The 16,048-nt window shown below is 46.0% G+C and overlaps 1 protein-coding gene across 1 annotated transcript in view; it reads left to right on the forward strand.

Moving 5' to 3' along the window:
* Window positions 1-16,048, forward strand: part of KDM4C (lysine demethylase 4C) — a gene marked incomplete at its 5' end in the record, with an annotated part of 705,351 nt that overhangs the window by 179,874 nt on the left and 509,429 nt on the right. The window contains one exon of the mRNA XM_082265152.1: window positions 2,870-2,973. Coding sequence (XP_082121278.1) covers window positions 2,870-2,973 — 104 coding nt within the window. The remainder of the gene's footprint in view (window positions 1-2,869; window positions 2,974-16,048) is intronic.

The following is a 16,048-nucleotide window of genomic DNA, read 5'->3' on the forward strand; positions in this document are numbered from 1 at the left end:
TCACTTAGCTGTGATGGAAAAAAAACCCAAGAAAGACCCCAACGGAGCCCCCGTAACCAACAGGGCAGCCAAAGGGGCATAACAGGAAACAAAAGGGAATGTCACCTCATCATGGAAAAAAGTGTAAAAGTCCGCCAAACCGCAAGCAGGGAACCCCAAACAAGACCCAGGGAGGGAAGTAGACTCATAGTGGCACCTCAGCGCAGGCCATCCAGCCAGTCAGAGACCTCCTGCGGCGATTCGTAGAATTTGACTGTGCCATTATACTGGATCCGGAGCTGACTTGGGTACAGCATACTGTACTTTATTTCTTTTATCCCTGAGTCGCCTGCGGACCTCCGTGAACGATCGACGCTTCCTCTGAGTTTCAGCAGAGAAGTCAGGAAAGAGCATAATCCGGGTATTCTCAAAGTGCAAGTCCTGATGCTTCCTGGCTTCCGACAAAAGCATGTCTCGGTCTCTATAATTCAGGAACTTAACCAGAAAGGGTCGTGGTGGGGTACCCGGCGGCCTAGCTCCCATGGGGACACGGTGGGCACGCTCCACCACATATGTAGGAGGGAGATCCGTAAGGGACAGCAGTTGTTTGAAAAACTGCTTAGCAAAGACAGCCGGTTTGTTCTCCTCCGCACCCTCAGGGAGTCCCACCACCCTGACATTATTACGGCGTTGTCGGTCTTCCGCATCATACGCTCTATGTTGCAGGGATTTGACCAGGTTTTGCAGGTCTGAGAGCTGCGAGGCACGTGTGTGGGTGCTATCCTCCACCTCAGAGATACAGTCCTCTGCAGCGGTTATGCGGCCCCGCATTTTGTGCATGTTTTGCACTCCGAGGCTAGGTGGTCTATCTTGACCATGAGCGCCGCCTTGCTGCTGTCAATGGCCGCCAGGATGGGGGCTGTGATGGCGCGCTGGTCATGCTCTGGCAGCGGGGGAGAAGGCAAGGAGACGGGTACCTGTACGACCGGAGGAGAGTCAGCTCCCCGCTGCGCCGCATCCATCTTCGCGCCCGCTCCTGGTGCACGCCGAGGGACGGATGGCGGTTCCAAGATGGCAGAGGCGAAGCCTTGTCCTAGGCCGCGAGCGGAGCGGGTCTGCCTCTGGCCCGATTGCTTCCCGCGCTGCGGTTTGGAGGCAGAAGTGGGCATCCCCAGTGTACCCGAGGACTCCCCCCCCACTGTAGGTGACCCGCAGATAGGCAGAAGAAAAGCCCTAAACAGGGATAGTTTCAGGATAGTGCGGGAGCTCCGTTGAAGCACGTCCTGCCGCGATCACATCCGGCCACGCCCCCTCCTGATATGTTTGAGCTTGATGACTCCCTTCCTCAGGAGCTTATTTAATAACTCTGGATAGATAAAACGTGTCAATAAGTAGTACATATACAATATATGCATCATACAGGTATAACTTAGATGTATGTGGTACCAAGGCTGTGCTCAAAATCCAGGAAATGGAGGCCAGCATGCACACAGGCTAAGGACAGCTGTGGGGACACACAAGGTAGACAATAGATAGCAAAATGGAGAACACCCTATTTAAGTGAGGTATATAGATATGGTAGAATAGCAGACCACGTCACCAAAAAGAGGCTTAAGGGGTAGATAAAGACTGGAAGAAGACCTACACAAGACATCTACAAGTTTGAGGGCATGGGCTACACATTGTCCAAAATGGTGGTAAAGCATAAGGTATAGCTGACAGCTATAACAATGCCAAGTTATTAGGCATCTAAAACCCATGAACAGAAATTCAAAATATTTTAGTTTACCGATCCCTAGATATAGTGACTGCATTAGTTACCTTTTTTTTAATGGCTAAGAACTTTTTTTAGCAACTAACAAAATACCTGTTGATCTTGCCAAAATAGTTTGCTTATTTCCTATGCAAAGAATTGGAGGCAAATGCAATGTTATCTTGCATAAAATGCTAATCCCATTACCCCCATGTAATGAAGATGAACAAAGACAGATTATGTGTGTTTGAGTCCAGTGCTTGGATGACAACCATAGTTCCTTCTTTAGGTATGGTGGAAGAATGAGCACCCAGGGCAGGGAGTGTAATAATCACAGGATTTCCAGAGGAAAATAAAAAGCCTGAAAAATATACTTTATTGGTTTGTGCTTGGATACAATTTAAAGGACTGCAAGTGTTGGATTTCTAGAGATCCCACTTAGAATGGACTCAGCTTGTATGTTTTTTCATACAAAGAGTAGGGAAAATCTCTTGTGTTTTTAAGAATCAATGTAGATTTTTGCGAAGTTCCTGCTTTGTTAGCTACTAGGTATTTTCAGCGAAGAGATTAGAAAGTACAGTCTCAATAGTGCCACCTTATGGTCTTCTATGATAGTGTTGTGAACATAACATAACATTTCCCATGGAGGAAGCACTGTTTAGGACTGCCTGCCAACCATATATTTGTATATATGTTTTTCTCTTGTTAGATTCAAAAATGTAAGTCTCTTCCAAGAACTATTATATCACAAAGGTTTTGAAATAAAAGGTTACTTTACTTTGTGCTGTTTGCCTCTGGGGTTTCTTTTTAGTTTCCGAGTGCAAGTCATCATGCTATATGATTCTGTTCACACTGTTCATCTCTCACAAGGTGTGCAGGTCCATTAGAACCTGTTTTTTTTACAGGATCTTTTAGCAGTTAGTTTTTATTGAATGACCAAACAGTGGCCATCACAGATTGCATATCTGCAACCAGTGAACACTTCTTCTCTTTTCTCCCTTCAACATTTCTTTTCCAGTAGTATTTTTATTACTGGTAACACTGTAATCTGGTCTGACTGATCATTCATTCATTCTTTTTGCACAGCCATCTTAGTGATTATAGTATGACATTTTAATGGAAGGTTTTTTTTTCCAGGTTTTTTCCCCAGCAGCTGTCAAGGATGTGAAGCCTTTCTTCGGCATAAAATGACACTTATATCACCATCAATACTAAAGAAATATGGAATTCCTTTTGACAAGGTATGTTAATATGGCCTGGTATCCGTATCTCTGAAAACATGGGGTTTATTACTCAAGTCTATTATCCATCGCTCCACTCTGTGCTTTCTTTTGTAATCAAAACATTTTTTTTAAAGTTGACTTTTATGCTGCCTCTACTCAACATTCACATAGGCGATTAAGGCGGGTGAGATTTGTAGCAGCAGTTCCTGCTGCAGCTCTCAGCAGCTAAGTGCGGCCGCTGGCCATTTCACTATAACGACAGGTTGCCGATGGCCACAGCTATTCGTGGCACTTTGCACAGCCAGCGAATATCTGCAGATGCAAATTGCATCCAGCTGTGATCACCGCAGGTAATTGCTGGCGGAGTAGAGAGCCGCAAATACCTGTGGCTGCCAGCGACCTGTCATTATAGGGAATGGGGCCGGTGGCCGCACCTAGTTGATGAGAGCCAAAGTAGTATTCTAATTCCCGCTGCTACAATCAAAATGACCCTAATTGCCGGTGTGAATGTAGCCTAAATATTTGTACTTTTCCTTGGTGTGGGGGGGGGGGGGGCAGTGAAAAGAGTCGTGGGAGGGGTGGGATACACTTTTAAAATTTTTACCTGCCAGCACTTCTTTCTATGTTTGTTGTTCTTCACTACAGCAGCAGGACAGAAGGACGAACAAACCGAGGACATGCTGCCTAGAGTTCTGTAGGGGCACCCCTGCTCACAAAAATGCCTCCCTCAGTATCGCTAGTTTGAAGTGTACAATTACAAGAGCCCTCTATTCACTTACCATTTTGTCAGCTTCTCCCCTTCACAGCATCTGCGGAAATTGTGTACTAATGTCCAAAACCTAAGCCTGGTGACGCTACTTGCCTTTTTTATTTCCTTTCTTCACTTGACCTGCATGGCTGCTGTGATCAACGCAATATGGCGGCGGTAATGTGCTGTCTCTGAGCACAGAAATATGGCAGTGAGCTTCTACACATGTGCATTGGTGCCATAGTGGTGGTATAGTGGCAGCTGGGGTGGTGACAGTGGAGGGGGTCCTGCAGGTATGTTTGTGGGGAAAGATGTGGTTAAGGTGCAGTGATCAGGATGAGTTGGCATGCAGGTACTGTAGTGTGTGGAGAAAGTGGGGGTTGGGGGATGCAAGTATGGGTGATTGGGATGACTGTAACTGCAGGCACTGCAGCAGCAGGAGGATTTATTGCTGGCAGAATTGTGGGTTGGAGGCATGTAGTGCTGGCAGAGTAGTTGAAGTGGGGATATGTACTGATTACATTGTAAGGGGTGGAAGGGGTATAGTGCAGGCAGAATGAAGAGATGAAGGCTGGAGGAGTAGGCTTACCAAAACACCTATCAGCACTTCTTCTTGTGCGTGCCATCTACCTCCGGCACAGTTCAGCCGCACAATAGGGGTGCTGGCAGAGGGCTGAGAGAATAGTCATAGGAAGAATTGCTGCTACTATTTCTAGAACTGCACCCATCTCTTTCACCACTCGCCAAGCACACCTCCCACTTTCCCCTTCACTATAGCAGCAACTGCATCCAATAATGAGTGACTGCAATAAGCACTTCTGCAGCTCCCGCAAAGGCGATTTAGAGCAGTGTGCACAGTAGCTGCTCACATTCCTGTGACCCCTTATGCCCCTACCCAATAGTGGGGAGAACATTCAGTGTTCACAGACCTTGAAGACTACAAAATTGCCAAACTTTATGTTGGTAACAGTATTTATCTGATGAATACATCTTATGTCCGGCTATTTTGGGCCACTTTGTCCTTCAGATGCGCAACAAAACTCGTATCTCCAGGGGAAAATGCTTTGATCTTTTTATAAGTTTGACACTATCCTTAGCTGTTTTTTTTTTTTTTTTTTTTGTTTTTTTTTAAGCAGAGATCAAAAAAAAAATTGTGGCAAGAGATGAAAACATCAGCTGCAATAGAATTGATGCTAAGAATGCTATAAAAATAGTCCCAACTGCTTACACCGTCCAACTTTTGTTCCCTGTTAGCAGTGAGGTTAGTGGTACAATTTTAGATGGATATCTTCGTTTGACTTTCCTGTAGCACGGGTTTTCACTGCAGGTATCTTTATACCACATCACAGCAGCCCTCTGATTCAGTAGAATGGTAGTAGGTTTCCTTTTCAAAGAATTCTTCGTGTCTTTGATGGGCGTCCTTGACAGCCTTCATTGTAAGTTAGATTGTTAGCATGGTAATTGGCACAGTATGATTTAAATCATTTTAGAACGGTGTTATCTTAACCCTATTGTTCCCAAAAGGAAAGGAAAGTGACAGTTCTATATCAAGCATTAAACATAATTAGGAAAACTGTACGTGTTTTTGAGTTTGTAATAAAGACTAATTGTTGTTCTTGAGTGTTTTACCACAATCTTGTTACAGAGGGTTATGAGTAACCTAATCAGTGGCTGTGACTGTTACTTGATGCTAATGACTGGTATTTGGGATAAAATGTTCCAGTGATAGATTGAAGGGTAATCCAAAGATGCATTTTTGTTACAGATCCACATGTCCTATATTTTTCTGATTTAAAAATGAATTATTATTTTATAATAACCACTATAGCAGGACACATAGAGTGGGGGCCTTGAGAAGCACTCTGAGGCCCCTGGTTTTCTTCCAAAGAAGCAAGAAAGTGCTGTAGCTTGGGGCTCATCCAGTCTTGCATATCATGTATTGTAGTTTGACTAGCGAGTATGCATAGACAAATCAGCATTTGTATTCTTTGAAAATGAATGAATTATAAAATGTTGCATTGGAGATCAATGATCAGTAGGCTTTACCTCATGGGTGGTGCAGGAGTTTTATGCATTGCTACCAACTATATCCTTTTCACTTCTGATTATATTGCCAAAACATGTTGTTCTGACTCCAGTTGTTGTAATAGTTACTTCTCTGAGACCTCCATGTCTAGCTTAAATAGAGTGAGACAAATACTACACACAATTTGTGTTATGTATAGTTCTATTCGCCAAAATACTTGACATCTACAAATATAATTTATGCAGATGCAAGCAGTTACAAATATATGTGATAGATGAAAGAGAGATGGATTTCAAACAGAATATTTCTCTCCACCTCAGTAATGGGTCTCTTGCAGTATAAAAGGCAGGAACCAATACTTAGGAGGAATAAAATGACATCACAAACCAGGTGAATTCACAGATACATGAGTGCAGTTAACAAAGTAACCACAGGGTGGCAGCAAACATGAGGCAAAAAAGCATATACTGTACTGTAAACCCAAATTCAATTACTTTGGTCTTAAAACTCCTGGATGCAGCATACCGGTCAAAATAGTTTCAAAAGATGAATGTACAAGTTCAAGGTGTTTCTTGACCTGGGAAACAGGGTTGATTTAGAAAAATGTACTCCAGAAATAAAATCCTAAGACGCTGAAGTAAGTTTCAATTTTGCTGCAAGTAGTTTTGCTAGATAATGAGATTCTAAATGCTGATTTCTGTACAAAATGATATAATTTCTAGGTCACTGCTATTCTAGCAGTAAAATTGCACCTAATTTGGGATTAAAGTTCTCGGTTTTAGATTTCTTATTGTGGATCTGCAAACAAAACATATTTTTCAGTTTAGGATAAAGGGTAGGAGCCATCAGGTTTTTATTGGTGTCTTTAAAGGGAAAACATTGTAGATCTATTCCTGGCAATGCAATAATTGTTTTCAATAATGTGCATCAGGTTAAGCATTCCAACATTCATAGGCATAACTATTGAGGGGCGAGAAGACAGAAAAAATTTCATGGAGTGTAATCTAACAAAACCTAAAAAATAATTTTTCTCTTTCGTTCATTGACAGACACAGCTCCAGATCTTCTTAACCATTGTATTATGCTGCCCCCTACACCCCCTACAGGTGTTGGGACACTAGGCAGGAAAAAACTTTACCACGCCTTGCTATAGGCACTCAATTTCTTTTCTGCCTAGTCAAGGACCTAGTTCCTTGCTGGAATCTCTGGTCCTAGCATTTCTTTTTTAAACAGATTTTTCTCTTACTTCTTCTGACAGTCGCTGCCCACTCATACAGTCTTCACTTATGGGTATTGACCTTATCCACAGGAGTAAGCTAGGCAGTGGATTGTTAGAAACATTCACACAAAACTTTGCATAGACACACCTATAGGGGGCTGTCCCTCTGGTCCAATACCCCCCTGCTAGCAGCATTCCTAATTCAGTTTGTCTTTTGCCTAGTTAGGAGTAGGCAGGCTTCCCTTAGCTGGGGCTACAGTCTCAGCCTTTTTCTTCTGTTTTCTTCATTTTTATTTTTGCTAAGTGTGTTTTCTTTACACTGATAGCTTTTTATTTGTTCCTGCGCTTAGTTAGTCAGACTTCGGAAGACTACAGCGTTTGCGGAGCTGGGAATCGGACTGGTTATCCTAGAACCTTACGGAATCCCAGCCCGCCATCGAGCGTTTAGCAGGCTATGCGTACGCCCAGGCCTTGCAAACGACCTGTCCCTGTCCTCAGAAACAAAAGCCAGTGGAGTGGCTACTTTGCTAGGAAGGCTCAATTGCGGTACGCCGCGTGTTGCCGCTGTGCGAGGCTTCCCGTCGCACAGCGGCACCCACGCTTTCGCTGGATCTGTGAGTACCATGCTACCGCTCTGTCTTTATCTGTCGGGGGGTGTATGTGGGGCCTCACGGTCCCTGCGGGGGCGTAATTGTGGTCATGCCGCAGTGTGGGGGGTTTGCGGGGGTCCCTGAGTCCCTTGGTAGTGCTTGTGCAACGTTTGGGGGTACAGACATGTGTGGGGGGGCCGCAGCGGTGTAAAAACCGTGGGGCTGCCATTTTGGGTGTGGGCAGGCTGTTCGGCTTCATGTGTGGGCAGCAGCCTTTTTCCCTGTAGTGAATTGGCGCCCTTTCAGGCGCCATCTTTAGTGTGGGCAATGTTTTTTTCCCGGAGCCTCCCCCATGGACTTGCATTGGCAACCATTTTCTTTTGGCTCAGTACCATGTTCGGCAACTCGTGCAGCGTGACATCATTCCTCTCTCCAAGCATTCAGATCGAGCTGGCAGCATGGTTTGTATGGATACACTTCTGGGGGGCTTTTCTGCTGTTTTTCTGGGATAATATCTTTGCTGGCAGTTATATTCTTTTCAGTGTTTATTAGCACATGCTGTCTCATTGTGGTGCTTTGCGGTGGGAACCGCCGCTATCGCTGATTTAAAGGGCCAGCGCCATAAAATTTTAAGTGTGTTTTTATGGAGTCCCAGGACAGCAAATTCCCCCCAGCTCTGGTGGAGGGTTCAGGTACTCCTGAATCCTCTGCGATGGGCTCCCTTACTGCTGCACTTGCAACTTTAGCGTCTAAAGTGGATTTGTTGATGTCTGAGCAGGCTTCTAGGAAATGACCCAGGCTTTCCCAATCTTCTGATTCAGAGCTAGATATGGTTGCCATGGACAGTTTACCCCCTGAGGGGTCTCAGTCCTCTCAGTCGGAAGGGGAGGAGGAGGAGGATCCCCCCTCCGGGTCGGCCAGGGAGCGCGCTGCGATGTCTGCGCTCATTATTTCTAAAGATACGCTACATTTGGAGGATGGAAGCAGAACCCAGAAGTCGGTTCAGGTATTTCCCTGTCCCACTGAGTTTCACGAAACAGGGAGCAATGGCGCAATTTTTAAAGTGCAATTTTGTGGTGCCTAAGCGGTTTCAGTACCGTTATCCTTTTGCGTCTGCGGCAGATTCTCGCTGGACTGTGGCCCCTAAGGTGGACCACACGGTATCCAGGTTAAACAAGGCCACTCTGATGCCCACGGAGGATTCTCCGGTGTTTAGGGACCCGGCGGATAGACGGGTGGAATCTCTTACCCGCCACTCCTCTATGGTGGCGGGTTCCTTGCTGAAACCCGTGTTCGCCTCAGTTATGGTCTCTCAGGCTGTGGTGGAGTGGACTAAGGTGCTCAGGCGCACCCTTGTAGCTGATTCCGCTCCTCCGGCTACTCTGGAGATGGTGGACCAAATTATTCAGGCTGTTTTATACCTGTGTGACGTGGCCTTGCATGAGGCCCCTTTAGTCTCACGCTTATCTGCAGTCGCAGTGATAATCCTTTGCATTGTGTGGGTAAATGCTATATATTTGCAGATGTGGTACGCAGCCAGCTGAAATTTAACCATTAAATAATATACTGTATGTATTGTATAGGGCTATGACCTAGAGGTTGTGGCAACTATGGACTCTTTTGCTACTGCAAAAGCCATGTGTGTCCCAGCGACTACCGTTGCATCTCCTGTGGCCATCATTGTGTGCGGTTTGGTGCTGGCTGATGAAATAACTTGTCTACACTCTGCCTAGGTGGGGGCGGAGGTGGTTAGGGACTCACTGATCTCCAAATGGCCTACTGTCTGTTGAAGCTGCTGCCACTGCGTTGGAAAATTGTCACAACAGATGCCAGCCTGGTTGACTGGGAAGGCATGGTAGGTCTGCTGTTGACCTAGAGCCTCTGGTCACTGGAGGAGTCTCAGTTGCATAGCAATGTCCTGGAACCATGTGCAATAAGAATCTGTCTGTCACATTGGACCGATCTCCTTCGGGGTTATCCTGTGAGGGTCCAGTATATTTGTCACAGTGCTGCAGAACTCTTTATTCCGCACTGGTTGGAAGTCTACCACATTCTTTGGTGGGCAGAGCTTTATATCCCAACACTCTCCACGATTTACATTCTGTTAGTGGAAAACCCGCAGGCAGACTACCTAAATCATCAGTCTAGACCAAGGTGAGTGTTCTTTGCATCCAGACGTCTTCCTTCAGATTTGACAAGGATGAGTTGGTTCTCTTCGCCCACAGATCTCTTTTCTATGTGTTGTGTTATTCACCTTACTGAGGAACTTGTACTGCCTTCTCTCTGCCCTTGATTGTTGCACCTTAAAGAGATTGCGCTTCGCTTCAATTGCCGTTTGGGCTCTGGTATGGCCCTGCTACCTTTCTGCTACAGCCTCATTTTGCAATACTAACTCTTTTTTGCAGTCACTGAGGATCCACGAAAAAAGGGTTTGTGGCTTCCTCAGCTACCATCTCAAGAAGGATTGGGCTATTGTTCAAGTTACATCATAAAACCCCAGGCTCCTTCTTTTCCTGTTGCGGCCCATTCCACTAGCTCAATAACCTCAATGGGCTTTTCATCAGGCGACTACATCTTTGGTCTGTAAGACCACTTTCCAAGCCTTTACCAAGTTCTACAAGGTTGATTTCACTGCATCTTTAGATCCAATATGAGTTTTGGTCATGAGATTTTGCAGGCATCAGTTTATTTTGTTTCCTGTTATTTGGGGATTTTAAGCTGTTTTCTGATTCCCACGTTCCTCAGTGGTCACTGCTTTAGGGCATCCCTACGATAATTATTCAAGTACCAAGCGTGTCCTTCAATGAATAAGAGATTTTTTTTTTTTTTTTCTTGGCCACAGCACCGGTCTTCTTCTGTCTATACTGCTATAACACTATGGTCAAATTTCAGGTATTGGACTTTTGTCCTTTAGTGAACAAAGGGGAAGGGATTTTATAGTAAGTACGAAAAACAAAACCCTATTCCAGAAAGGTGTTGTATCAGAAAATGAAATATCAGATGCCAAAATTCTACATACAGAGCTACTCTATATTGCCCAATGAAGCCAGGAGCACCTTTCAATTTAGAATGCACAGCTACTGTCTTTGTGCCTGCTATTCTTTAAAGACGATGTATATATACTGTATAATAATACTTATATGTAATTCTCAGCAATTGCCTAATACAATTTACATCTAAGAGTCCCAGAAATTATTCTTGGGGCACATGTTGAAACTGGAAGAATAAATAGGGATGAGCTTGTGTGTGTTTGGATCGTAGTTTTATCTTTCATGAATGAGTCCTCCAGGAAGCTGTTACCACACTGAGCCAATAATCTCCTTGTAAACGTGTGGCAGAGAATGTCACAGCCGCAGATAATTGGCTTAGTACAAGTGACCACTTTCTGGCTGGACCTACTCAAGTGGTTTCAGACTAGGATCTGAACATGTCTAAGCTAATTCATATTTGTCAACAGTCATATAGAAAGAGGAGGTATATTCTTTATATAAAATCTCCTTAGTGCTCAAGCTTTGTATTCATCATTTTGAAAGTAGTTTGCCTGATTAGTCATATGAATAACTGTTAGATGTGCATATATCATAAAATAGGTACTGGATCGGTAAGTAGGGGCCCCCTCCTCTTCTACTCAGAGTATCACAGGGTCGGGCAGGCAGAAAATTTAGGCTGCGTCTTCGCCGCCTACTAACTGGGTTTTGTATGGGGCGGCCTCAGCTGCAGCAGGCGAAGCCGCCATTGTGTCCCAAGACATCCGTCTCTCCTCCGCTTCCCTGGTTGGTCGCGGGTCCCCACGGATTGATTCACCAAAACTGTAGGCTGTGGCTTTGTGGCCCACTGTATTCACAAAAAGTGCAGCGCTAAGCATAAAAAAATGATCATAAATGCAATGACAGGAAAAATATCATACAAAAGACTTTTGGAAATAAAGTAAGTATAGTGACTAAAAATCCCAAAGAAAAGTCCAAAATAAAACAAATCCAAGAAGGTAATTGTGATAACAGTCCTTCCTGTGACACCCAGGGAATGTGTAAGGTGGGGACTCCACAGTGCACTAGTGTGGGAAGCAGCTTACCAAAAAGCTGTGCCTACTCAATTGAATGAGAAAGCCTCGCCAGATAAAGCATGTCACATAGATCTCAAGAACTCTAAGAAACCATAGGTAGCGCCGTAGAATGGTTAATTCCTCAAGGAAGCTCCATAGTGGTCAGATGGTTGTATAGAAGAAAGTTGTACTAAAGACCATAGCGTAATCCCATAAATAAAATGTTGAGGTTTATTAAAGAGAACTACTCGCATCGATGTAGCACAAGTAGGCACATAAAGAATGGTGGCTGGAGATTCAATAACGGCGCCCCGCAAGTATCCCATCAGCATTAGACAATAATAGCCGGCTCAGAGAAGGGGCGTGTGGACGTTGCGTCTGGAGTCGCCTGAAATTGTAGGCTGTGGCTTTGTGGCCCACTGGGCCGCGGCTTTGCGGCCTACTAGGCTGCCCCCTTCTGGAATGGCTGCTCTGGGGGGGCCGGGGTCCCAGGCAGGTTTAGCTGCCATGGTAATGTGGGGCATCCACCTTTCCTAATGGCACTGTGGGGGTTGCCTGTCTGCAGGTCTTCCTGCATCAGCGGCGGGCAGCTCCCCTTAAGGCGGGTCAGTTTGTTGCCTCCTCCTGTAGGCTTACTTGGAAGGGCACCTGCAGGGGAGCCCCTTGCAGAGTCCTGTCGGTGCCCCCCCCTTTGTGGGCCTCAGGGGTTCGTCATCTGTACGTTCTCCTCTGCCACTGTGGGTTTTGAACCTGGTTCATTCGGTTCTTCAAAAACCTCCCTTTGAAAACATATGAGAGATCCCTTTACTTACACTGTCACAAAGGTGTTTTTTTTTTTGGTGGCTATCACCTCTGCTCGCAGGGTGTTGAGTTGGCGGCTTTCTCTTGTCGTTCCTTTCTAACGTAGTCTCTGATTTCCATTTGAATGAAGTTATTGTGTTGCCTTCCCTGCGTCCCAGGCCCAAACATCCTAAAGAAATTGAGTTGCATGCCCTGGATGAGGTTTTGGAGATTTGGGTGTATCTGTCAGCTACAGAGTCTATTTGGAGGTCAGACTCACTGTTTGTGCTCACGGATGGGCCAGGAAAAAGGCTGTCTGCTTCCTCTGCGACCATTTTAAGATGGATCAGACAGTGACTCAGGCCTATTCGATCAAGGGTCCTCCTTTCCCTGTCACTACGCACTGTACTCGGGCACTTCCTTGGGCTTCCAAGTGTTTCTTGGGCCTTCCATCATCCAGCGTCGGTGCAGGTTTGCAAGCCAGCCACTTGATCGTCGGTGCACACTTTCACTAAATTCTATAAGGTGGATGTGTTGGCATCTGCTGATGCATCTTTTGGCTGCAAGGTTTTGCAGACTGTGCTTTTTAGAGGGTCACATCGTTCCTCCTGGCCGACAGCCCCCCCCCCCCATTTAGATGGTGAGGGATTCTGTTTGGAGCAGTGCCCGTTTGGTTCCTGGTATGTTGAGTAGCTGTCCCTTCTCTCCCCCTGGAGGATTTTGGGGTGGATGTGGGCTCCTCCTTGGGTCGGTCGGCCGGACCCCCAGGTTCCTCTCCTTCCCGTCTGCCACCCCCCTTCATATGTCCACCCATCCTACCCCCCCTCTCCACTTATGCTGGGGCTGTGTGGGTGGTCTGTTCCACCTCCTGGGGCAGGGCGCTATGCTGGCTGGCGGGGGGGGGGGGGTGCACGATCAGACGATCGGCTGTGCGGGGGGGTGGTTGTACCTGGTGGGGGCTCTTGCCAGGGCCCCCATCCTGCCTGTGCCTGACCTTGACGCCTAGGGATCCCCCTGGGAGCCTTGTGGTGCTGCCACTTTGTTGCAGCCTGTTTGCTCAATGCATGGCGGCCATGTTTATGTAGTCCGGCGGCCATTTTGTGGTGGTTTGCTATTGAGAATAGTGGCGGCCATGACTGTGGAGCTCTGTGGGTTGCTATTTTGGCGGTGGGAACCTCTCCTCATCCCATTGTGCTGACTCCTGGATCTTTTCACTTCCTGATCGCTGCACTTGGAGTGCAGATTATCCTGGTGGCTGCGGATGCCTTTTTCTGCTGGGTGATGAGTCTGGTAGGGTCCTCTCCTTCTCTGAGGATCACCTGGTGCTTTGTGCCTAGTGACGTGGTGGTGCTGCGAGCGCAGTGGGGGTTGTCCCTTTGCAGTGTTTTACACTTTTTGTGGGGTCCCCCTGGTGACTCATGGAGTCTTTGAAGCACATATTTCCACCTGATCCCCTCTCTGAGGCTGCGCTCCAACCATCCATCAATGCAGTCAGGGGCGGTCCTGGAGTCCTTTGTGTCCCGGCTAGAGGTGGTTTTCGGGTGGCGGGCTAGCAAAAAGCGCCCCCTGCCTTCACCTGTCTCATCTGTCTCAGATCCTGAATCTGATTCGGCCACCGTGGGTCTCCCTGCTGGGTCTGCGACTATGCGCCCGGAATCCTCAGATAGCGAAGGAGGATGATTCCTCCACATCTGCAACTGTGCATGAAAAGGCACTGGTGGAAAAACTGATTGTATCTGTGCGTGAGACCTTAAAGATGGAAGACATAGCTGCGACGGAGGCGCAGGTACCCAATGGCACTCACAAGCCACCCAGAGCGGCAAAGGTGTTTCTTTTCCCCGCCTATTTTGACAGAATTGTCGCTAAAGATTGAGGGTAAGCGATTTGCTAGGCAATTCCCATATGAGGAGTCCCTTCTTAAGAAGTGGACTGTTCCATAGGTGGTGGACCCTCCGGTTTCCAGATTGAACAAGGCAACCAGGATTCTGGTTGAAGAGTCCCGGTCTTTAAGGATCCGGTTGACAGGAAGGTGGAGGCTGGCCCGCAATATGTACACTCTGGCTGTTTCGGCACTGAGGCCGGTATTCACAATTGTCCTGGTGTAGCAAACTCTGACTGAGCGGGCTGAGCTTTTATGCCGTGACCTGGAGGGAAAACAGCTCCTCCCTGCCTTTGCTGAGCTATCGGACCAGCTGGTCCAGGGGCTGCAGTTTATCTGTGATGCCTCTTTGCATGAGGCTCCCCTAGTGGCTCGGCTCTCTGTTTCGGCAGTGGTCCTTCTGCGTTTTTTTGGCTCAAATGCTGGTCTGCAGACCAGACTTCGAAAAAGGCCTTGATTGATCTCCCCTTTCAAGGAGATCACCTATTTAGAGCTACCCTGGATGACATCATTAAACATCTCACAGGAGAAAGAGTGTGATGGACGCGGATATCAGATCCCTGCCTTCCTCACTAACTCGTGACAAAGACCGGCCAATCTCGCACTACGCCGTCACTTATGTTACAATGCCACTCTCAGGTGCACCCTGCACCGATATTTTCCAGCTCGCAACCCTTAAAATGCCACCACCTCCATTTGTTCTGAGCAGGAGGAAGCTTGTAGTTGTAGCAACACCAGTTATGCTTTTAGAATAATAATCGTCTGGAACACACACTGTCACCACAGACCGGTATGTTCAGATAATTTATTCTATACAGTAGCACTCTTCAAGAGTCCGTTTTTTTGTTAGTTTGCATTAAGAGCTGAGGGACAAGGTTAACCCTTTTCAAAATGAGGTTTTAATAATGAAAAGGTCAAAGTTGGTGCAAATAAAATATTTACAGAAAAAAAGGTATTTCAAAGAAAAGGAGACATAATTCAGCAATAGAAAAAATAAGGTAGAATTGAGGAGGGAGAATATTTGCAATCTATATCCTGGGTGTTATCAGAGTTCAGTCGATTAGCCAGGTGTTATCGGTTCTCAAGCTTGACAGATGTTCCTGATTTGATGGTAAAGGAGAACTCTCAAATGGTTAGGTATCTCCCTTTTTCTCTGGGATCAAAGGGGTGTCGACAGATGCTCCTGACCAATAAGATGGACTGGCCATGGGCTGTCCTGGGATTATGACAATATCAGGTCCCTTCCTTTTTATAGACCGTTTTATACCACTATTCATATCTTTCAATATGTACTGGTTGCATTCTTGAAACTGATAGATTATTGCTCAGCATTGAATTTTGCACCCAGGAATACTAAACACGGTAACTCAGATAAACTTGTCATCTAGGAAATATCTGACAGCTATCTTCTCTTCTATATGTGGTAGTGTGGTCATGGATGACCTTATTTCATTGAGTACATTTCTCATTCAAATATATACTTATTATTAATGTGTAATGTTCCTGTCTGAGTTTATGAATCGTGTGTGCATTTGTTAAGTTTTGAATTGGGCAGAGCTCTATGATTGATTTTTACGATCCCCATTAGTTCTGGTTATCCATAATGGATTTGATCAAAGTTTAACGATAGGCCTGGACAGAAGAAACAGCTCTGCACAGGCCTAAGTGCTGGTTTCTGATGTCTCTTAGTTAAGATAACAGATTTTTGAAGTGTAAAACCTATGCATTCCATGATTTAAAGGAGGAGGGAGGGGATAATCACTGCGGCAATGTGGAACTGTTCTGCAAGACTGTCATGGCTGACTTATA

The sequence above is a fragment of the Pelophylax lessonae genome, assembly GCF_965119305.1.
Source record: "Pelophylax lessonae genome assembly, chromosome: 1".
In the NCBI taxonomy this organism is placed as follows: Eukaryota; Metazoa; Chordata; class Amphibia; order Anura; family Ranidae; genus Pelophylax; species Pelophylax lessonae.